The 23,923-nt window shown below is 43.6% G+C and overlaps 1 protein-coding gene across 6 annotated transcripts in view; it reads left to right on the forward strand.

The window, feature by feature from the left end:
- The window catches only part of BRD9 (bromodomain containing 9), a 243,300-nt gene that overhangs the window by 123,732 nt on the left and 95,645 nt on the right, over positions 1-23,923 (forward strand). For all 6 annotated transcript variants that reach the window (XM_069730459.1, XM_069730455.1, XM_069730457.1 and 3 more), the window contains exons 9-11: positions 12,319-12,451; positions 12,545-12,617; positions 19,916-20,011. In XM_069730459.1, coding sequence (XP_069586560.1) covers positions 12,319-12,451; positions 12,545-12,617; positions 19,916-20,011 — 302 coding nt within the window. The remainder of the gene's footprint in view (positions 1-12,318; positions 12,452-12,544; positions 12,618-19,915; positions 20,012-23,923) is intronic.

The raw sequence follows: 23,923 nt of genomic DNA on the forward strand, positions 1-23,923 counted from the left end.
TGACAGCCAGCTGGAGATTGGAAGGGGAATAGATGCGGACAGAGTGCACCTCAAATGAGGGAAGATTAGCGGAGGGTGGTAGCAGGATTGGAGTGAAGGAGCAGGTGTCGGACAGGAGCAAGCTAAGGCTGGTTTCACATTTGCGTTTAAAAACGCAGCGTTAAAAACGCAAACGCAGGTGGTGAAAAAACGCATGTAAACGCTGCGTATTTTAGACGCATGCGTTTTTGTATGCGTTAAAAAACGTGGCGTTTTGACGCGTTTACATGCGTTTTTTCCTGCGTTTGCGTTTTTGATGAGAAGTGTGTGACAGCTGCCAATCATCAAACTCAACAAGAAAACCCACTATAAATAGAAATAGCTAGGGTTAGGGTTTGGATCCCTTTAGGGTTAGGGTTTGGATCCCGTTAGGGTTAGGGTTTGGATCCCTCTATCACCTTGATGGTGGGGGGTTAGGGTTTGGATCCCTTTATCACCTTGATGGTGGGGTTTAGGGTTAGGGTTTGGATCCCTTTAGGGTTAGGGTTTGGATCCCTTTAGGGTTAGGGTTTGGATCCCTTTAGGGTTAGGGTTTGGATCCCTTTAGGGTTAGGGTTTGGATCCCTTTAGGGTTAGGGTTTGGATCCCTTTATCACCTTGATGGTGGGGGGCTAGGGTTAGGGTTTGGATCCCTTTATCACCTTGATGGTGGGGGGTTAGGGTTTGGATCCCGTTAGGGTTAGATTTTGGATCCCTTGAGGGTTAGGGTTTGGATCCCGTTAGGGTTAGGGTTTGGATCCCTTTATCACCTTGATGGTGGGGGGTGGCTTATCAGTGTGTAGACTTGTTTTTTTCTAGGGAAACGCATGCGTTTAAAAACGCAACCAAATGCATGTGCTTAAAAACGCATGCGTTTACATAGACAGCAATACGTTTTTTTTGCCGCAAAAAAACGCCTCTAGAAATTACTACATGTTGCATTTCTGCAACACAACGCATGCAGAGAAAAGACGCATGCGTTGGCAAAACACGGCAAAACGCATACCAAAAAACGCATGCGTTTTTAATGTTAAATATAGGGAAAAACGCATGCGTTTTTTTTTTTTTGCGCTAAAATGCTGCGCAAAACAACGCAAATGTGAAACCAGCCTTACTTCTCCACCACGTTTGTTGTTGGGGCGAGGGGTGTGAGAGAGTTGGAATCCGCCATAGGAAAGCGCAGCTGGAGAGGCCGAGTCAGAGGGGGTGAGCCAGGTTTCAGTGAGGCCGAGGAAGGAGAGTGTGTTGGTGATGAAGAGGTCATGGATAAATGGCAGTTTGTTGCAGATGGAGCGTGCGTTCCATAGTGCTCCAAGTAGGGGGAGTGGGGGCTGGATGAATGGGTATGAGGTTGTCATGGTTGGGAAAACGTGCAGAGGATCGTGGCAGGGGGTTAGAAATGAGTGTGGGGATGAGTTGGGGAGGGCCGGGATTTGGGGATATGTCCCCAGCAATGAGGAGCAGCAGACAGAGCATTAGAAGGTGGAAGCAGGATAGGACATGATGTGGCAGTGTGTGTCTGGAGAAAAAGGATTGTATGTGGAGGAACAGGAGAAGGTGAGATGGCTGGGGAGGATGGAGGAAGAAATGACTAGTTCCTTACTAGGTGGGGGGATTACAGGAGATTGCAAGAAGGAAAGTAGTATGGGGGTGAAAGAGAAAAGAAACCGAAACATTGTAGTGGTTGGTATTCTGTTACCTTCCTGTCAATTCCAGTCCAATTCAGTCTAATTCAAAATCATAATTAAAAAGATGTAATTCAGTCTAATTCAAAATCATAATTAAAAAGATGTAATTTAAAAGATGGAAGTTAGAAGATGAATTGCAGCAGACTGTGTCTGTAACAGACTCCTGCATGTGAATATATCCCCAGTTAAAGGCAATCGGGTGTGAATGAGAAGGTGGCTGGGTATGGGAGACCAGATGTAGAGAGTTAAGCAAAGGTCATAAAGTGAGGGAGGGGTTGGACTGACCACTCAAAGAGATGCCAGGATAACACAATGAGATACATGTAAACAGGTCATGGAGACAGGCTGACGGGTAAGAAAGCATACAATTCAATTCAAATTAGCTTTATTGGCAGGACTAAGTACATGTTAGCATTGCCAAAGCATATGGTAAAAATACGGGGGTGGGGGAGGGGGCATATAGAGGTCCAGGGAATATCAAATTCCTTTTAGAGGATAGGGGATGTTTCCAGGGTGGGGTATAGGAGTCCATGACATATCAGGCTCTTTAGTCGGGGGATAGGGATATGTCCAGTGTTGGGGTACGGGAGTCCATGACATATCAGGCTCCTCTTAGTCTGTGGCAGGCACTGACCTATTCCGCTGCTATGGCCACTGCACCTTCCTCTTCCCCCAGTATTATCGGCAGTTTCTCTTCCTCCTCCTTGGAGGTGAAGTCTGGGAGGAGATCAGACAGTCTCTTGAAGTGAGTGTCCCTCACTGCGGAGTATTTGGGGCACCTCAGCAGGAAGTGGGCCTCATCCTCCACGGCCTCCTGGGGGCACTGCTGGCAGAGTCTGCTCTCTCGAGGCTTGTAGTTCTGTCGGTGCCGCCCGGATTCGATGAGTAGGCTGTGGGCGCTCAGTCTGTACCGGCTCAGGATCTGTCGATCTTTGGGGTTTTCTAGTTTCTCTAGATATGGGGCCAGTTTGTACTCCCTCTGTAGATTCCGGTTTATTGTCAGTTTCTGGGATTTGTTTATGTCGTTCCTCCAGATGCTGAGATATTCCTCTTTGACTTTGTGTACCATTTTCTTGATTTCACCTTTTGTCAGGCCATAGAGGTTGATGGGTTGGTCAGACTGGCTTTGGGTACTTTTCCTTGGGAGGCTTCCTGAGGCTTCCTGGTGTAGGAAGGCTTTGTGATGGTAGGAGCTGGGACTGCTACTTTGTAGATGAGCCTTGAATGACAGCGCCTTCTTCTTTATTGCGATGTGTAGTGGGAATCTGCCCAGCTCTGCTCGGCAGGCGCTATTTGATGTTCTCCGATGGACTTGGAGAAGATGCTTGCAGAACTCTAGGTGGAATATTTCTGTCGGCCCAGCGTCCCACTTTGACCAGTTTGGGTATGAGACTGGGCCCCAGACCTCACTACCGTATAGAAGAATTGGGGCAATGATGGAGTCAAACATTTTTAGCCATACGGTTACTGGTGCCTTGAGGTGGTACAGACGCCTTCTGATGGCATAGAAGGCTTTGGATGCCTTGTCTTTTAGTGACTCTATGGCTTGCTTGAAGCTCCCTGACTGGCTGAGTTCTAGGCCCAGGTAGGTGTACCTGTTGGTTTAAGTAAGTGGACGGTTGTCTATCATATAGGTAGGATTGCCAGTGGGTTTCTGCTTTCTTTTCTGGAACACCATGATATTAGTTTTTTTCTCGTTGATTGGCAGTGCCCATGTGCTGCTGAAGGTCTCTAGGATTTTCAGATGATCTTGGAGGCCTTTCTCAGTTGGTGATAACAGCACGAGGTCATCTGTATACAGCAGAAATTTCACCTGGGTGTCATGGAGGGTGAGTCCTGGTGCTGAGGAGGACTCTAGGGCCACGGCCAGCTCATTGATGTAGATGTTAAAGAGCGTTGGACTGAGGCTGCAGCCCTGTCTCACTCCTCGACTTTGTTGGAAATAGGCCGTCCTCCTTCCGTTGACCTTCACACTGCAACTGTTCTCTGTGTAGGAGCTTCGGATGACATCATATGTTTTGCCTCCTATTCCGCTCCCCAGCAATTTTAGGAATAGTTCTGGGTGCCACACTGAGTCGAAGGCCTTCTTGAAGTCCACAAAACAAGCGTATATCTTTGCGCTCTTTGTATTGTGGACGTGGCTCTTGATGAGGCTGTGCAGAGTGTAGATGTGGTCAGTGGTGCTGTGGTTCGGCATGAACCCTGCTTGGCTCTTGCTGAGGACGTTGTGCTCGATGAGGAAGGTGAGGATCCTCTTGTTCATGATGCAGTTGAAGAGTTTACCCAGGTTGCTGCTGACACATATCCCTCGGTAGTTTGCTGGGTCGTACTTGTCCCCATTTTTGTGTATAGGGGTTATGAGGCCTTGGTTCCAGTTTTTTGGGGAAGCAGCCGGCCTGCAGTACAATATTAAATAGTTTTGTTATCGCAGCCTGGATGTCTGGAGGACTGTATTTCAGCATTTCTGGGAGGATCCCATCTGGACCACTGGCTTTTTTACCTTTTATCTGTGTGATCCTTTCTGTTATTTCTGTCAGTGTGATTGGTGTATCCAGAGGATTTTGGAAATCTTTGAACTTTTCCTCCATATCTTTCAGTTTTTTCACAAGCTCTTTTTGTGCCAGGTTCAGGTCTTCACTTGGGATGTCATTGTAGAGGTCCTTGAAGTACTGGAGCCAGATGTTGCCGCTCTGGATGTGGAGGCTGTTGCTTTTCTGGTCGGATCCAAGGTGATTCCACAGTTCCCAAAATTTGTTGTCTTCAAGGGCATCTTGGAGTTGGAGGAGTTTGGTAGAGATGTCGTTTTGCTTTTTCTTTCTGAGGGTGGCTTTGTAATTTCGTTGTACGGTGTGGTAGGCTTCTCTCAGAGTGGGGTTATTGGGGTCTCTGTGCTTTTTATTTGAGGCCATTCTTAGGGCCTTCCGTATGGTCTTGCATTCTTTGTCAAACCAGTTGTTGGGATTTTGTTTACTCAGTCTCTTGTTGATGCTTCTTTTCAGGTCAGACATTTCTGCCATGGCATATAGAATGTTGTTAAGGTCTCTTACCGCTAGGTGTACTCCTTCTGGGTTGAGTTCATACACGTTATTATGGAAACATTGGAGCTTCTCCTTGATCTCTGGTCTGTTGATGGCATCTTTGTATTTTGAGGCCGACATCTTGGACCATTTGAAGGATGGTGACAGGCTAAAGAGGCCGGTCTTTTGCGGGGTTTGTGAGGGTGATTTCTTTGTGGATTTGATGTATAGGAGCAGTTGGTTATGGTCTGACAGATGTGTTTGTGGGGTGACTATAAGGGCGCTAATATTTGTAGGGTCCATATCTGTGATGGCATAGTCTATCACACTGCTGCCCACATGGGAGTTTAGGGTATGTCTTCCCAGTGAGTCTCCCTTGGTGCGGCCATTGAGGATACGAAGTCCAAGGCTTCGGCATAGGTTCAACAGCGTTCTGCCGTTTTTATTAACTGTGCAATCATAGCTGTTCCTGTCGGTGTGTACTGGGTTGTCACAGTCGGTATCTGCTCCAAGTATATAGATGTTTCCATCAGTGGTCAGGTAGTCTCTTTCTCTTCCCGTTCTTGCGTTGAGGTCTCCGTAGATGAGAACGTTCCCAAGAGTCTGGAAATGGGCAGATTCAGTCTTTAGGGTCTCAAAGCTGTCTGGGTTGAAGTATGGAGACTCTGGAGGAGCTACGTACACTGCACAGAGGTAGATGTCGGCCACGGATGTGAGGATGGAGCGGCTTATTCTTATCCAGATGTGGCTGTCTCCTCTCTTCACTTCTCTGATATGTTCATGGAGCTCTTCTTTGTACCATACTAATATTCCTCCTGAGCTCCGGCCCTGTTTGATGTTTTTGTTTTTCAGGGCGGAGACAGAGAATTCCCTGTATCCGATGGGGACATAGGATTCATTATTGGCCTTAGTACATGTTTCAAGGAGGATCTGTATATCAATGTCTTTCAGTCTTTGGTTAAAGTCTGGGTCATTTGTCTTGTTTCCGAAGGCTGAAGTATTCAGGCCCTGGATGTTCCAGCTACCAATGATTAGAGTTGACATTGTGTAGCTGTATATCTTGTAATGGGCTGTCCTGCATAGGACATCTTGGGTTGCTGACTGGTGAACTTGTTGTAGGCAATTGGTCTAGTCGCGTGAGTTTCTTGCATATGGAGCTGATCATGGCCTTTATTTCTGCCAGCTCACTGCTCTGTTTCACTCTGTGTGGGGAGGGTGGTGTCTTCCATGGTTTGTGTCTCTCATAGACTGGTTTTCCATACAGGTTGCAGTTTTCAGTTCGTTGAGCATATTCCATTTTAGGTCTGTTAGTTGGTGCTCTTTCTACAGGTTTGTGGTTTGTATGGGTTCTTGGTCCAGGGACTCTGTTGAGTACAATGTCTTTAAGTTCTTTGGCAAGAAGGCTGACTCCTTGGTTGTTAAGATGTTTGTCATCATACAGGTGGTGGAGGTTTATGATGGGATGTTGTGCCAGGGTGATGTCTAGCATCGTATTGATCGTGGCTATTAGTTCTCTGTTGACGTCTTGGGTGATGTATTGGAAGGAATCTTTTCTTGGCAGCAGAGATGACAGGATGATCTTGCTGCTGGGGAACTTCTGTTGTGTGGTCTCTGCCAGCTGACACAATTGTCCTGCTACCTGCTGATGTTGGTCCTGGAGATTGTTGGTGCCAGTATGTATGATGATGTGGTTTGGGTTGGTGAAATATGGATTGTCAATTACGGCCTTTGCTTGTTCTATAGTTGAGCAGCGGATTTTGGAGACCCTTTTTCCTGGGAAGAGTCGCCTTGTATTGAGGTATTTTCCGTTGGAGTCTATAATCAGGACTATATCAGGACATGTTGGTTGGCTGCTCCTATGGGAGATTCTGTTTACGTTCTTCTTGTTGCTCTGTCCTGTTGTTGTGGTCTGCTTTTGTTCTAGACTTGGGGTTTGTTTGGTGCTCGGGTCTGGCCCATCCTGTGGTTCTTGGTTATTTTCTCTTTTGCCCTCAATATTTAGGCAGTTCTTTAAGTTAGTGGTGGTTTGGCTGTTAGCTCTTATTGTGTCTTTACCTGTCTCCTTCCCTGGGTCCCCCTCCTGTGTTAGGGGAGGTGTCTGGCTCTTTAGGTTTTCTATTTCTCCTTTTAATTTAGCATTTTCTTGCCATAGTTCATATAGTTCATGTTTGATTTCCTGCACCGCTGAGTCCAGTACACACCTCAGTCTGCATCTGTTGGGTCATTTGTCTGTCTTTGGATCTGTTCCTTAAGCAGTGTGAAGTCCCTCTCCAGCTGGGACAGGCATTCTCTAAGGGTGTCCAATGAGAGGAGTGCATTATTAGGGCTTTGGGCTGCAGGGGGGTCCCTAGTGGTCTTTTTTGTACGTGTGGGCCCATCACTCTTTCTACGTGCTGGCTTTACTATTTTATATTTTTGAGCCTTGAGTTTGATATGAAGGAAGATTTCCTCAAATGCCTCGAGGTTGTCCTCATTGCCCTGTATGACTATTATGCCAGAGTGGTATAGATTGATGGTGAGTGAGATATCCTCGTTTTGTGGGTCTTTTACTCTGATTTGTCGGCCCCTGCTGATGCCATTTTTTTTAGAATGTTTTTATAGTATTTGCACGAGGCTGTGTGCCATGCCTCAGGCTGCTCACTATAGAAGAGATAATTTGTCTTTCTATTGTCTTTCTTAGTAAAGTCTGCAAAGAGAGTTTCTAGTTCCTCTTTGATGATGGAATGTTTTATGGTGTTTTTTTCTCTCACGCTCCTGTGATCTCTGGGATATGTTATCTCCTTGACGCCTGAGACCCTGCCATCTGCTGGGGCTTAGGGCACTGACCTCTATAGGGGGCTTAGCTATAGTGCTGGGATTTTCATTGTCCAAAATGTTATTTCTTTCCATGTTGCATATTTTATATTGTGCTTGTTTTCTGGGGAGAATTCTATAGGTTTTGATTCTATAGAGTTCAATGCTAAAGGGTTTGAGATGCAGAGAGATGGCCTTACCGCTTGGTGTTTAGCTCTGGGGTCTTCCAGCTTTCATATGCTCTGCTGCTTGAATCCTGTGCAGGGGGTAGATCTTCCTTATCATCGAAATTCCTCTTTTATCCTGGTTTATATTTTTCTTTCTTGGGTGTATTTTAGTCCTGCTCGCTTTTGCCTTCCATGGAGCACGTATTTTCCAAGTTTCGTCTTACAGGTTGCCCATTACAAGGTATAAATTGCTTAAATTTCAGGAGCCCATGTCAAATGCAGCTTACTCCTGGGAATGGTGGGCGGGATACTAAAAAGGACTATATGTGCTGCACCAAGACACTCAGATCCAGGGGAAGCATAGAAAAATCAGTGCAATATACAGAGACATTCAGGAGCCAGGGAGAGCTGGGGAAAAGTTACTGCTTACCATGGAAAATCAATGCAATATACAGAGACATTCAGGAGCCAGGGAGAGTTGGGGAAAAGTTACTGCATACCATGGAAAATCAATGCAATATACAGAGACATTCAGGAGCCAGGGAGAGCTGGGGAAAAGTTACTGCATACCTGTGGGAAGAGGAGAACAGCTCGATTAGATGGTGCAGATGATGATAACATTGTAGTACTGATAAGTAGCCAAATGCATTCTAGAATTCAGTCTAATTCAAAATGATAATTAAAAAGATATAATTTAAAAGATGGAAGTTAAAAGATGAATTGCAGCAGACTGCTTATTATTGACCGAAACGTCCAGCAGCTGTTTGCCACAATCTATCTTTGATTGTTAATATATCCACAACTCTTGAATAGCATCCCATTGAGTGCTGAGTCTTACTACTACTTTAAATTTTTTATTAAAAAAAAAAATCAACTACCTTACATTCTTTATCTTTTACAGAAATAGTGAATCTCATATATTGGTTAAATGAAGTGTGCTCACACAACATATTTGTGCACCTGTACATTTTATATTGCAGATGTGAAGGCTTTCTGCTTTTTTGCACTGCATTATTATATATAAACACCTTTTTATGTGCAGGTCACGTGTGTTTTCTAAGATCTGTAGATGTACAATATGTATTTGTGTTTGTATAATGTGTGTGAATATGAAGGTCATGTGTCTGTATATTGTATATATCTGTGTAATAGGTATGTGTATATGTGCAGGTCATCTCTGTGTACATACATCTATTATACAGGTACATGATATACACATTATATAGACACATGACATGCACATCATAAAGACACCTGGCATGCGCATTGTACAGACACGTGACCTGCGCGTTGTACAGACACGTGACCTGCGCGTTGTACAGACATATGGCATGCACAGACACACATGGCATGCATGGTATAAAGACCCATGACGTATGCATGGTACTTAATTATCATGTCTCAGTGACTGCAGTGTTGGGGTCCTGTAGTTAGCAATCGGGGCTGTACACACAGGAGACCTCCTGTCGCTCTGCACTGTCCCTGCACACTGCCTCCCCCATAATGACTAAGCTGCCAGTACCATTCAGTGGAGGGAGCTGCTGTGGGTCCCTAGCAGCCACAGAGAAGATCTGTCATTCTCTGCGCCTCTCCCCAGTGCTGGCTTGTTATTCCCCATAGACCTGGACATGCCCACCTCTTTCTATTGATCCAAGCTCTGCCCCCTCCCATCACATCCTGCACATAGGTGAATCCTCTGCTACAGCTGGTGCTAAAGAGGAGGAGCAGCAGATGTAAATAAAGGGCCGTACCACACCGGTTTGTGTCAGGTAAACCTTGCGATGAGTGGCTGCATGCATGCACTTTCTGCACAGAAGATAAAGTTTAATCATTCAAAAAAAAAAAAAAAAAGCTACAGTCATGGCCAAAAGTATTAACACCCCTGCAATTCTGTCAGATAATACTCAGTTTCTTCATGAAAATGATTGCAAACACAAATTCTTTGGTATTTATCTTCATTTTATTTGTCTTAAATGAAAAAACACAAAAGAGAATGAAGCACAAAGCAAAACATTGATCATTTCACACAAAACTCCAAAAATGGGCCAGACAAAAGTATTGGCACCCTCAGCCTAATTCTTGGTTGCACAACCTTTAGCCAAAATAACTGCGACCAACCGCTTCCGGTAACCATCAATGAATTTCTTACAATGCTCTGCTGGAATTTTAGACCATTCTTCTTTGGCAAACTGCTCCAGGTCCCTGATATTTGAAGGGTGCCTTCTCCAAACTGCCATTTTTAGATCTCTCCACAGGTGTTTTATGGGATTCAGGTCTGAACTCATTGCTGGCCACCTTAGAAGTCTCCAGTGCTTTCTCTCAAACCATTTTCTAGTGCTTTTTGAAGTGTGTTATGGGTCATTGTCCTGCTGGAAGACCCATGACCTCTGAGGGAGACCCAGCTTTCTCACACTGGGCCCTACATTATGCTGCAAAATTTGTTGGTAGTCTTCAGACTTCATAATGCCATGCACACGGTCAAGCAGTCCAGTGCCAGAGGCAGCAAAGCAACCCCAAAACATCAGGGAACCTCCTCCATGTTTGACTGTAGGGACCGTGTTCTTTTCTTTGAATGCCTCTTTTTTTTTTTTTTCTCCTGTAAACTCTATGTTGATGTATTTGCCCAAAAAGCTCTACTTTTGTCTCATCTGACCAGAGAACATTCTTCCAAAACGTTTTAGGCTTTTTCAGGTTAGTTTGGCAAACTCCAGCCAGGCTTTTTTATGTCTCGGGTAAGAAGTGGGGTCTTCCTGGGTCTCCTACCATACAGTCCCTTTCAGACGCCGACGGATAGTACGGGTTGACACTGTTGTACCCTCGGACTGCAGGGCAGCTTGAACTTGTTTGGATGTTAGTCTAGGTTCTTTATCCAACATCCGCACAATCTTGCATTGAAATCTCTTGTCAATTTTTCTTTTCCGTGCACATCTAGGGAGGTTAGCCACAGTGCCATGGGCTTTAAACTTCTTGATGACACTGCGCACGGTAGACACAAGAACATTCAGGTCTTTGGAGATGGACTTGTAGCCTTGAGATTGCTCATGCTTCCTCACAATTTGGTTTCTCAAGTCCTCAGTTCTTTGGTCTTCTTTCTTTTCTCCATGCTCAATGTGGTACGCACAAGGACACAGGACAGAGGTTGAGTCAACTTTAATCCATGTCAACTGGCTGCAAGTGTGATTTAGTTATTGCCAACACCTGTTAGGTGCCACAGGTAAGTTACAGGTGCTGTTAATTACACAAATTAGGGAAGCATCACATGATTTTTCAAACAGTGCCAATACTTTTGTCCACCCCCCTTTTTTATGTTTGGTGTGGAATTATATCTAATTTGGCTTTAGGACAATTCTTTTTGTGTTTTTTTTTTTTCATTTAAAACAAATTAAATGAAGATAATAATACCAAAGAATTTGTGATTGCATTCATTTTCAAGAAGAAACTGAGTATTATCTGACAGAATTGCAGGGGTGTTAATACTTTTGGCCATGACTGTAACTATTGCTTAAGGCGAGAGCATTGATGATTCGTAGCCCGGGCCCCAGATTTGAGTCCCTAGTGGCCCCTCTGGGTGACACTGATGCAGCTAGGTTAGGCTAGGTTCACATTGCGTTAGTGCAATCTGTTTAGCGGATACGCTAACGGATTGAGCTAACGCAATGTCCAAAAAGGGATTGCGTTTGGCAATCCCGCTAGCGCAGATGCCCGATCTGCGCTAGCAAAGAACGGACCCTGAATGCTGCAAGCAGCGTTCGAGGTCCGTCCGAAACTAACGGCACATCGCTGACGCATGCCGAAAAAGGCATACTTTAGCGATCTGTTAGCACATTGCAGTCAATGGGTGCGCTAACGGATACGTTACATAGCGTTAATTGCGCCAATTTCGCCATGTAACGAATTCCGTTAGCGGACAACCACTAACGCAATGTGAACCTAGCCTTAGAAAGCGCGTTCATACAGGACAACTGAAGGTCTTGTGCAGATGCAGCATATCAGTCAGACTTCACAGACACATAGTGATACACAACCTAGAGCATGTTGTTTTTTTGTTTGTTTGTTTTTGCTTCGTTTTGTACCATACACTTTTGTACATTCATGCTGCCTGCATCGGGCACCAGGTTTGTTATTGCATCGTAACTGTAAAATGCTGTGGTGTTTTAGAGAAATCATGCCATGAAAAGCTGGCTGGGGACTGTGCCTCTAGGATGGTTAGTCCTACGCAGCTTCGGCCCACCATGCTTCCCTAGGCTAGCATCGGTCTCTTCTTGTGTGTATGGGTACAGTGAGATCTCACTTTAAAGAAGCACTCAAATCAAAGCTTTTATCCTCTTAAAGTGATTGTCCACTACTAGGACAGCCCCCTTCTTAAACTAAATGTTTGGCCCTGATAAAATAAAAAACCTATACTCTCCTCCTGTGCTGGCGCCATTCCCATGGTCTTGGCACTCACTCTCTACAGAACTCGGATGTGGTGTGGTGACATGTGGCTCTGGTGCCCAATTAGCGCTCGGGTCACTGTCCCTACGTACGTACGGATTGATTGTGCAATTATAATAGCACTGAAAGTAATGTAAATGTGTGTGGAGTTCCCCTCCATGTCGATGTCCTTCACATACTTCTTTCCGGTCTTTATTTTAGCTGCATATTTGAGCCTGAAGGCAATGCGTGTAGTCTAACAGATAGCACTGCTGAAGAACATGTTCTGGCCTTAGTGGAACATGCTGCAGATGAAGCAAGGGACAAGGTCAACCGACATTATCCTAATTGCAAGGTATAGTCTTTAATTCATATTGGAAACTAAATTTAACTGTATGAGGAGTAGTTTGTTACATTTTATTCTGGTACTTTTTTTTTGTTTTGTTAGATTGGTTACCTTAAGAAGAACATGGATACCAACTTGATTTACACTGTGGTAAACTCCGATCCAGATGCAGAGGGTAAGTACTCTTGTTTGAGGCAGTTACAGGCCACCAGCCTACTGATTAGCTATACCAGAACATGAGCTGACATTTCTTGCTGCAAGCTGCATTCACTATTTCTGTAGTCTGGGGTTACTTGGCACAGTGTAGATGCAGATGTTTTTTTATCTTGCGATAATACTGGGTATACAATTCAAGGGGTTGTCCTCTACTTTGCTATATTATGCCGCTGACATCTGTATCTAAAGGTACCGTCACACTGACCAACTTCACAACGATATCACTAGCGATCCGTGACGTTGCAGTGTCCTGGATAGCAATATCGTTGTGTTTGACACGCAGCAGCGATCTGGATCCTGTTGACATCGTTGGTCGGAGCAGAAAGTCCAGAACTTTATTTCGTCGCTGGATCTCCCGCAGACATTGCTGAATCGGCGTGTGTGACACCGATCCAGCAATGTCTTCACTGGTAACAAGGGTAAATATCGGGTTACTAAGCGCAGGGCCACGCTTAGTAACCCGATGTTTACCCTGGTTACCAGTGTAAATGTAAAAAAAAAAAAACACTACATACTTACATTCCGGTGTCTGTGGCGTCCCCCGGCGTTCTGCTTCCCTGCACTCCTCCTGCATCCTGTGTCACGGCTCTGCTTTTACGGCCAGCACTTACACAGTGCAGGGAAGCAGAACGCCGGGGGACAGACACCGGAATGTAAGTATGTAGTGTTTGTTTTTTTTTACATTTACACTGGTAACCAGGGTAAACATCGGGTTACTAAGCGTGGCCCTGCGCTTAGTAACCCAATGTTTACCCTGGTTACCCGGGGACTTCGGGATCGTTGGTCGCTGGAGAGCTGTCTGTGTGACAGCTCTCCAGCGACCACACAGCGACGCTGCAGCGATCGGCATCGTTGTCGGTATCGCTGCAGCGTCGCTAAATGTGACTGTACCTTAACATCTACGGCTGCTGGCACATTCCAGCAGTGGCTGTTAACCAGGTAAATCTCAGCATTTAAAAAAAAAATGTGTGACCGTTCCCATAGGCTCCCTGCGACACATTTGCTGGGTCCCAATGGGTTACTATTACAGGCCGAGGTCTGCTAAAGAAGCCAGTCTTTGTCATCTTGGTACTCCTATTAGGCTCAGCTGTACGCTGAGATTTTCACTTTGTACTGCATACCTGTTATGGCAGTATATAGTATAAGTGGTCAAACAATCACAGGTTTAAGTTCCATAAAGGGACTAAAAATAATGTAAACTTTTTTTCTTTTAAATTTCTAAAAGTTCAAATTACCCCTTTTTTTCCCCTCATTAACCCTCCGTCACATACAATATTCGGACTAACGAGTTCACATACAATGTGCCTGTCAGGCGCCTGCTGGAAAAATACCTATAATATCTAATGTTTGCAATTTCAGTGCTCTAAAAGTGATCAGTGACCTTCATAGGGATGTAATAAAATAGACTACACATAATCAGTTGCAAAAAAAAACATTTACTTAACATAAAACTAATAACTATGAAATACAAACTTTTCAAAACTCCCGCCAAATAGTCCCCAGTTCGACTCTCTCAAAAAAATGTACAAAGAAAATTTTTGAACACAAACTTAATTTTAAGGTACCTTAAGTACTATTAAAAACATATTCAATCAGAAGTAGATGCTGAGGTTTCCCCAGAAAAGTCACACTTGCAGAGCAAATAGCAAGAATTACACACCATTTTTGCATGTGTCAGGCAAATTGCTTTATGACATTTGAGACATTCATAATTTGAAAGCCTTCTGGTTCCACTTTCCGTTTGGCAGGTGGTGCATCTCCTTCTTTTGTGAGGTGGTGCAGATGGTGACTTTTCACCATCATCTTCTGGGCGGAACCTTTTGAGCTGAACTTGAAGGCGAGAGGGGATACCGATTGTTTTCACGCTTCACCTGCGTAGCTCTCCAAGTACTAGTTCATGGGCCAATTTTTTCAGATACAATCGTCTACGGAGTGGTTCAAGCTTGTTTTCAAGATAAATTACTTGTGAATTTATACCACCCAAATTCAACATAGCAAAAAATATGACCATTGGCCAGCGTTTGATGTTTCTGCTGACGTTGAAAGTGGAGCACATCTGATCTGCTGTATCCACACCCCCTTTGGTGGCATTGTAAAATGTAATTATCTCCGGTTTTTTTTCTGCCCCAGTCCCAGGATCGATGGCAGCATCATCATGAAGTGTTGATAGAAGAAGTACGATTTTTTTGGCATGTGGTACATAGGAAACTAAAGCCTTTCCATTATGGAATGCAAACATACTGCTGTACTGTTGTCTCTCTTTCACACTTACAAACTGTGGCGGCAATTCCCTTTTGTTTTTTCTTACAGTTCCCACATATGACAGCATAAACTTCGAGGTTGTAGGTGTAGGTCTTACTGGCATCAACAAGGGCATAAATTTTTATTCCATATTTGTTTGGCTTTGATGGAATATATTGACGAAAGGCACATCTACCACGAAAACCAGGGAGCATTTCGTCAATAGTGAGATTCTCTCCAGGGTAATAACTTTGTTTACAGTTTACAACAAATCTTTGAAATATATCACGAATTGGAGCAAGTCGGTCATGTGTTTTGCGTTCGGTTCGGGTAGTTCTGTCGTCAAACCGAAGGCAGCGAATTAGAATCTTGAATCTGTTTATGGACATAACAAGGCTAAATTTTTCAACTCCATCCCCATCTTTACCCCAAAGTTCCTCCAAACTTTGTCTATTTGCCCTATAAGCTCCTGCAAGGTACAGTAATCCAAAAAAAGCACGCAGTTCTATTTCATCTGTGGGCTTGATGGTTCTGTTGCAGATGTACTTGTCCTTTATAATGTCTATATATTGGTTGGTATATGTGACAATAGAGTCCAGAATGTCATCTGTAAATATACTGTTCCAGCATTCAACTGCAGTTTTTGCATTACGTGCAGTTCCTATTACTGCAGGAAGGTGAGTAATAATGTTTAAAGGTTCCCTACGTTTTTTCTGGAATGGCTTCTTGTTCCATTTAGTATTTTTATCTTTTCCAATATAATATGATCCAACTTCTTCATCCTCACCACTGTCACCATCTTGCTCTGTTTCAGAATCCAGGACACATTCTTCCACCTCATCATGAGAATCAATCTCACTTTCCTCTCCTAAATCCTCATTCAGTGTGAGGTCTCTATCATCTAACAGCATGTTTGTTACTTCCTCAACATCAAGTTGTTTGGATAAATTGTACATTTTCCTCTCCATTTCAGCAGATAATCTGAAGCAAGAGAAGGAATATGTTAGGGAACTACTGTATATGCCTGAGCAGCACACTTTCTTTTATAAAATTTCCCTTATTTCTATGAAATATCCTCACATTTTGTGCTATACATTCATAAAACAAGCTAAATAAACTATTGTGATGAATAAAAACATAAAATACCAACCTTACTGAATGTGACGTATTTACATACAATGAGCCTGAGAGATCTGTGCAGCTATATCCTCTCCCCTGAAGCTCTGAAATCCAACTGTGATATTAGGTTTCACAGACCTTCAAGAGACAGGAGACTACCTGGAGGGAGGGGGTTTCCTCACAATCTGGTGAGGAAGGAGAAATGAAAGTAAAAGAGAAGCGCCTGTCAGATCAGTTGTATGTGACGGAGGGTTAAAAAGAAAGATATTTGGCATCGCTATGTTGGTAAAAGTCCAATCAAATAAAATAAGAAATTAATTAACCCGTTCGGTAATCACCATAAAACAAAAAATCAAAAAAAGAAAATTGCGTTTTTTGGGTCACCTACCTTTAAAAATTAAAATAAAAATTTAATCAGTTAAATCAATCAATGACAGCAGTTTATGTACACACATTCGGTATCCGTAAAATCATTAGATCACAGCAAGATAAAAATTAAGGCTTTATTCAACAGAAAAATGGAAATGTTACTGGTTTTGAAAAATTACAAAATCTTCTTTTACAATATTCCGAATTTTAAAAAACATCCACCACTTAGAGAAAAAAAATCTATGCAAGATTGGAATCGCCATAATCATACTGCCCTGGACAATCCTATTTCCTGGTCATTTTTATGGCGCTGTGAAAGCTGTAAAGACAAAATCCAAACATTGATAGTGGAATTGCAGTTTTTCATCATTTAAAGTGAACCTGTAATCAGGACTTTGCTAAGTAACCTACACAGTGGGTCAGGTCTGCGCCGTTGTACTGATTAAAGGTACCGTCACACTGGACGATATCGCTAGCGATCCGTGACGTTGCAGCGTCCTGGATAGCGATATCATCCAGTGTGACACGCAGCAGCGATCAGGCCCCTGCTGTGATATCGCTGGTCGGGGCAGAAAGGCCAGGACTTTATTTCGTCGCTGGCTCTCCCGCTGACATCGCTGAATCGGCGTGTGTGACGCCGATTCAGTGATGTCTTCGCTGGTAACCAGGGTAAACATCGGGTTACTAAGCGCAGGGCCGCGCTTAGTAACCCGATGTTTACCCTGGTTACCAACGTTAAAGTAAAAAAAACAACCACTACATACTTACCTACCGGTGTCTGTCCCCGGCGCTGTGCTTCTCTGCTCTGGCTGTGAGCGCTGGGCAGCCGGAAAGCAGAGCGGTGACGTCACCGCTCTGCTTTCCGGCCGCTGTGCTCACAGCCAGAGCAGAGAAGCAGAGTGCCGGGGACAGACAGCGGAAGGTAAGTATGTAGTGTTTGTTTTTTTTACTTTAACGATGGTAACCAGGGTAAACATCGGGTTACTAAGCGCGGCCCTGCGCTTAGTAACCTGATGTTTACCCTGGTTACCGGCATCATTGGTCGCTGGAGAGCTGTCTGTGTGACAGCTCTCCAGCGACCAAACAGCGACGCTGCAGCGATCCGGATCGTTGTCGGTATCGCTGCAGCGTCGCTTAGTGTGACGGTACCTTAAGATGATACCCCCTTCTCCAACAACTTAGCATCTCCAAGCAGCTGGCTCAGAGTCACCATATTAATACTGAGGACAGAGGAGACCCCTGATCCGCATAGCACAGGAAGGACCAGAACTGACAAGCTCAAGTGATCCCACAGCCCAAGCCTCCCATAGTAGCCAGGATTACAGGTGGCCTTATTTTTGCTGGCTTTCAGTACAATATATATTAAAATGAATGATGCCATTCAAAACTATAACTTGTCCCAAGGAAAACAAGCCCTCATATATGCTGACAGAATAATAATGTTATGCCTCTTGAAAGAAGGCGAGGAGAAAAGAAAAGTGCAAAAACAAAATACTGTGTACCAAAAAAACACGGCAATATAAACAGCCATAAGAACCATGACTAGATCATGGATGTTAAAAAACAGAGGCAGGGTTCTCATCACATCTGGTCCTATGTTCATTGGCTCTGTTGATGCCCCCCACCTCCTGCAAAATGGGATTTGGAAGTGTGCGTGGATGGGGCCATTGTCTATAATGATGCAATGTGCTCTGGTGTGCATCATTTCTGCTGTGTACACCTACTGGAGCCAGGCAAAAAGATCTAGCAAGATTTAGTCAACTACATCTTACTGCCAGCCTCAACTAGGCTATACGGCCAACAATGAATGGTGCAAGACAGAGAACAGTCAGTCAGCATCATATATTATATATATACTGCTCAAGAAGGGAATACTTAAACAACAGAATATAACTCCGAGTAAATCAAACTTCTGTGAAATCAAACTGCTCATTTAGGAAGCAACACTGATTGACAATCAATTTCACATGCTGTTGTGCAAATGGAATAGATAACAGATGGAAATTATTGGCAATTTTCAAGACACACTCAGTAAAGGAATGGTTCTGCAGGTGGGGACCACAGACCACATCTGAGTACCAATGCTTTCTGGCTGATGTTTTGGTTACTTTTGAATGTTGGTTGTGCTTTCATACTTTTGTAGCATGAGACAGACTCTACAACCCACACAAGTGGCTCAGGTAGTGCAGCTCGTCCAGGATGGCACATCAATGCGATGAGTGGCAAGAAGTTTGCTGTGTCTGTCAGTGTAGTGTCCAGAGGCTGGAGGCGCTACCAGGAGACAGGCCAGTACACAGAGACATGGAGGTGGCCATAGGAGGGCAACAACCCAGCAGCAGGACCGCTACCTCCGCCTTTGTGCAAGGAGGAACAGGAGAAACACTGCCAGAGCCCTGCAAAATGACCTCCAGCAGGCCACAAATGTGTATGTGTCTGCACAAACGGTTAGAAATTGACTCAGAGGATGGTCTGAGTGCCCGACATCTACAGATGGGGGTTGTGCTCACAGCCCAACACCGTGCAGGACGCTTGGCATTTGCCACAGAACACCATGATTGGCAAATTCGCCACTGGCGCCTTGTGCTCTTCACAGATGAAAGCAGGTTCACACTGAGCACATGTGACAGACGTGACAGAGTCTGGAGATGCCGTGGAGAGTGATCTGCTGCCTGCAACATCCTTCAGCATGACCGGTTTGTCAGTGGGTCATTATTGGTGTGGGATGGCATTTCTTTGGAGGGCCACACAGCCCTCAATGTGCTCGCCAGAGTCTGCCTGACTGCCACTAAGTACTGAGATGAAATCCTCAGACCCCTTGTGAGACCATATGCTGGTGCGGTTGGCCCTGGGTTCCTCCTAATGCAGGACAATGCCAGACCTCATGTGGCTGGAGTGTCAGCAGTTCCTGCAAGATGAAGGCATTGAAGCTATGGACTGGCCCGCCCGTTCTTCAGACCTTAATAAATTTGATTTACATTAATGATTTTTGTGTTATTGTTGTCAGCACATTCAACTTTGTACAGAACAAAGTATTCAATGAGAATATTTCATTCACTGAGATGTTTTGTTATATATATATATATATATATATATATATATATATATATATATATATATATATATATATATATATATATATATATATATATATACCTGCATGCACACACACACACACTACAGCGGTGTCAGCGCACACATCCATTCCCATTTTGTGTGGGGGAGGTGGGGGGGGGGGTTTTGGCCCTATGTCAACATAGCCCACATGAAGCTTGAGAGCTGACATGACCCTGTCTATTCTGGGGACTTTATGCAGTAGTACAAGAAATATGGCATTATAATGCACCAGCAGCCAACACTGATTATGTTTTTATGAGAAAGATATTGTGCATGTGGTTTATACACACATAATGGCAATACACGTGCAGCATCAATGGGACACTTTATTTCATCTTCTCAAACCTTTGTTCCGATCTGTTGGGAATTTTCTGGAATGATGACCAAATTCGTTATTTTGTATTATTTTTGTAGAGGAAGAGACCCATTTTGTGGATTTAAGTTCTCTATCAAGCAAACTATTGCCTACCTTTACTACACTAGGATTTAAGGATGATCGCAGACATAAAGGTAAAGTGGCCTGTTTTCATCAATTATCTAAAATGTTTGTAACGAAGATCCTTGAGTAGAGCACTATTCGGTGATGAGCTGGATGGAGTCTATAGAAAATAAGCTGTGAAGAGCATTTTATAGAGCTATCGTCTGTGCTAGAGATGAGCGAATATTGCAATATTCAGTTTGGCTCACGGCCACCGAATTTGCAATATAATTTAATCGCCAAATATAGCCGAACATACACAGCACAAAATCCAGTGTTTCCCACGCTGTGTGACAGCGTGGGAAACACCGGAGTAGCGCTTCTGATCGGCGGTGGTATCATCCCCGCCGGTCAGAGCCGCGGTTCTCATGCTGTCAGAAGACAGCGTGAGTGCTCAGCTGTGATCAGAGGTATAAGGCCGGCTTCACACTCAGCGTATGAAAATACGGTCCGTATATTACGGCCGTAATACGCTGAAATGTCCCGAAAATAGTGGTCCGTAGCTCCTCCGTAGGCAGGGTGTGTCAGCGTTTTTTGCGCATGGCATCCTCCGTATGTAATCCGTATGGCATCCGTACTGCGCGGTTTTCTCGCAGGCTAGCAAAACCAACATACCGCTATAGAAGTGATCCATGTGTCCCAAAAAGAAAAGAAAATATATATATACTGTATATATATACTGTATATATATATATATATATATATATATATATATGTCAGTAGACACATATATTAGAGAGAAAAGCCGGTAATTCAGTGCGGTGTACAGTAAAATCACACTGACAGCTTACAGTAGAATAGGTAGAATAAATGTGTACACATAGAATAGGTATATATATATATATATATATATATATATATATATATATATATATATATATATATATATATATATATAATGTCAGTGAGACATATATGTATATATATTAATATTTATTCCAGCGCTATACAGCTTGAAAGCCGGTACTTCAATTACCGGCTTTTTCTTTCTCCTTCCTAAAACCCGACATGATTTGAGACATGGTTTACATACAGTAAACCATGTCTTCTCTCCATTTTTTTTGCAGATTCCACACTACTAATGTCAGTAGTGTGTATCTGCCAAATTTGGCCGTTCTAGCTCTTAAAATAAAGGGTTAAATGGCGGAAATAATTGGCGTGGGCTCCCGCGCAATTTTCTCCGCCAGAGTAGTAAAGCCAGTGACTGAGGGCAGATATTAATAGCCTGGAGAGGGTCCACGGTTATTGCCCCCCCCCTGGCTAAAAATATCTGCCCCCAGCCACCCCAGAAAAGGCACATCTGGAAGATGCGCCTGTTCTGGCACTTGGCCACTCTCTTCCCATTCCCGTGTAGCGGTGGGATATGGGGTAATGAAGGGTTAATGCCACCTTGCTATTGTAAGGTGACATTAAGCCTGATTAATAATGGAGAGGCGTCAATTATGACACCTATCCATTATTAATCCAATTGTAGTGAAGGGTTAAATAAAACACAAACACATTATTTAAAATTATTTTAATGAAATAAAAACAATGGTTGTTGGAGTATTTTATTCAACGCCCAATCCAGTCACTGAAGACCCTCGTTCTGTGAGTAAAAAAACATAATAAACCAACAATATACTTACCCTCCGCAGATCTGTAACGTCCAACGATGTAAATCCTTCTGAAGAGGTTAAAACATTTTGCAGAAAGGAGCTGTGCTAATGCAGGCTGCTCCTCGCTGCAAAACCCCAGGGAATGAGGCTAAAAATAGATCAATGAGCTATATTTAGCTTCATTTGCGGTGAGGCTCCCTCTGCTGGCTGTTCATAGATCGTGGGAAATTACCTAGAAAGCTCCCAGGCTTTCTAGGCAAGTTCCCACGATCTATGAACATCCAGCAGAGGGCGCCTCACCGCAAATGAAGCTAAATATATCTCATTGATCTATTTTTAGCCTCATTCCCTGGGGTTTTGCAGCGAGGAGCAGCCTGCATTAGCACAGCTCCTTTCTGCAAAATGTTTTAACCTCTTCAGAAGGATTTACATCGTTGGACGTTACAGATCTGCGGAGGGTAAGTATATTGTTGGTTTATTATGTTTTTTTACTCACAGAACGAGGGTCTTCAGTGACTGGATTGGGCGTTGAATAAAATACTCCAACAACCATTGTTTTTATTTCATTAAAATAATTTTAAATAATGTGTTTGTGTTTTATTTAACCCTTCACTACAATTGGATTAATAATGGATAGGTGTCATAATTGACGCCTCTCCATTATTAATCAGGCTTAATGTCACCTTACAATAGCAAGGTGGCATTAACCCTTCATTACCCCATATCCCACCGCTACACGGGAATGGGAAGAGAGTGGCCAAGTGCCAGAATAGGCGCATCTTCCAGATGTGCCTTTTCTGGGGTGACTGGGGGCAGATATTTTTAGCCAGGGGGGGGCCAATAACCGTGGACCCTCTCCAGGCTATTAATATCTGCCCTCAGTCACTGGCTTTACTACTCTGGCGGAGAAAATTGCGCGGGAGTCCACGCCAATTTTTTCCGCCATTTAACCCTTTATTTTAAGAGCTAGAACGGCCAAATTTTGCAGATACACACTACTGACATTAGTAGTGTGGAATCTGCAAAAAAAATGGAGAGAAGACATGGTTTACTGTATGTAAACCATGTCTCAAATCATGTCGGGTTTTAGGAAGGAGAAAGAAAAAGCCGGTAATTGAATTACAGGCTTTCAAGCTGTATAGCGCTGGAATAAATATTAATATATATACATATATGTGTCTCACTGACATATATATATATATATATATATATACCTATTCTATGTGTACACATTTATTCTACCTATTCTACTGTAAGCTGTCAGTGTGATTTTACTGTACACCGCACTGAATTACCGGCTTTTCTCTCTAACAGCGCTGCGTATTTCTCGCAAGTCACACTGCTTGTCCGTGTGTAATCCGTATTTTTCACGCTTCCATAGACTTTCTTTGGCGTATTTCTTGCGCAGTACGGTGACAAACGCAGCATGCTGCGATTTTGTACGGCCGTAGAAAGCCGTATAATACTGATCAGTAAAATACGGCAAATAGGAGCAGGGGCATAGAGAATAATTGTGCCGTATTTTTTGCGAGTTTTACGGACGTAGATTCTGCGCTCTTACGTCCGTAAAACTCGCATGTGTGACGGCGGCCTAAAGGTTACCTCTGGTCATTGGTGTCAGCTGATGGGACTATGGCTTACATCATCTGACACCTGCTGCTGCTAATAACAGTGAAAGCAGGAGCTGCAGATGGGAGTTTTCATATCCATCAGCCGCTCCTGCACTAAAAATAAATGAAGAATAAAAAAAAACCTGCATGGGTTCCCCTGTATTTTTGATAGCCAGGCAAAACTCACAGCTGGGGGCTGCAACCCTCAGCTGTCGGCTTCAGCAAGTCTGGTTATTAAGAAGAAAGGGTTCCCCACACCTTATTTATAATTCTTTAAATAAATAATAAAAAAATAGCAGCCTGCAGCTGCCCAGAAAAGGCGCATCTATTAGATTTGCCACTTCTGGCGCTTTGCCCGGCTCTTCCCACTTGCTTTGTTGAATTGGCAAGTGGGGTTCATATTTGTGGGGTTGATGTCACCTTTGTATTGTTAAATGACATCAAGCCCACGGGTTAGTAATGGAGAAGCTTCTATAAGACACCTATCAATTACTAATCGTATAGTTGTATGGTAAATAGACACAGTCAGATTAAAGTCTTTTATTAGGATTGAGACTAAACACAGTTTTCAATTTTATTTAAAAATAACAAACATTTAGGGATAAGTTCACACAGGGCGATTTTGCTGCTTTTTTTTTTTCCTGCAGCGAAACCTTATGTTGGCAGGAAAGAAGCGAGCGCAGCATCAGTGACCGGCGGTGACGTTATCGAGGTTACCTCTGGTGTCAGCCACTAA

The sequence above is a fragment of the Ranitomeya imitator genome, chromosome 6, assembly GCF_032444005.1.
Source record: "Ranitomeya imitator isolate aRanImi1 chromosome 6, aRanImi1.pri, whole genome shotgun sequence".
NCBI lineage: Eukaryota > Metazoa > Chordata > Amphibia > Anura > Dendrobatidae > Ranitomeya > Ranitomeya imitator.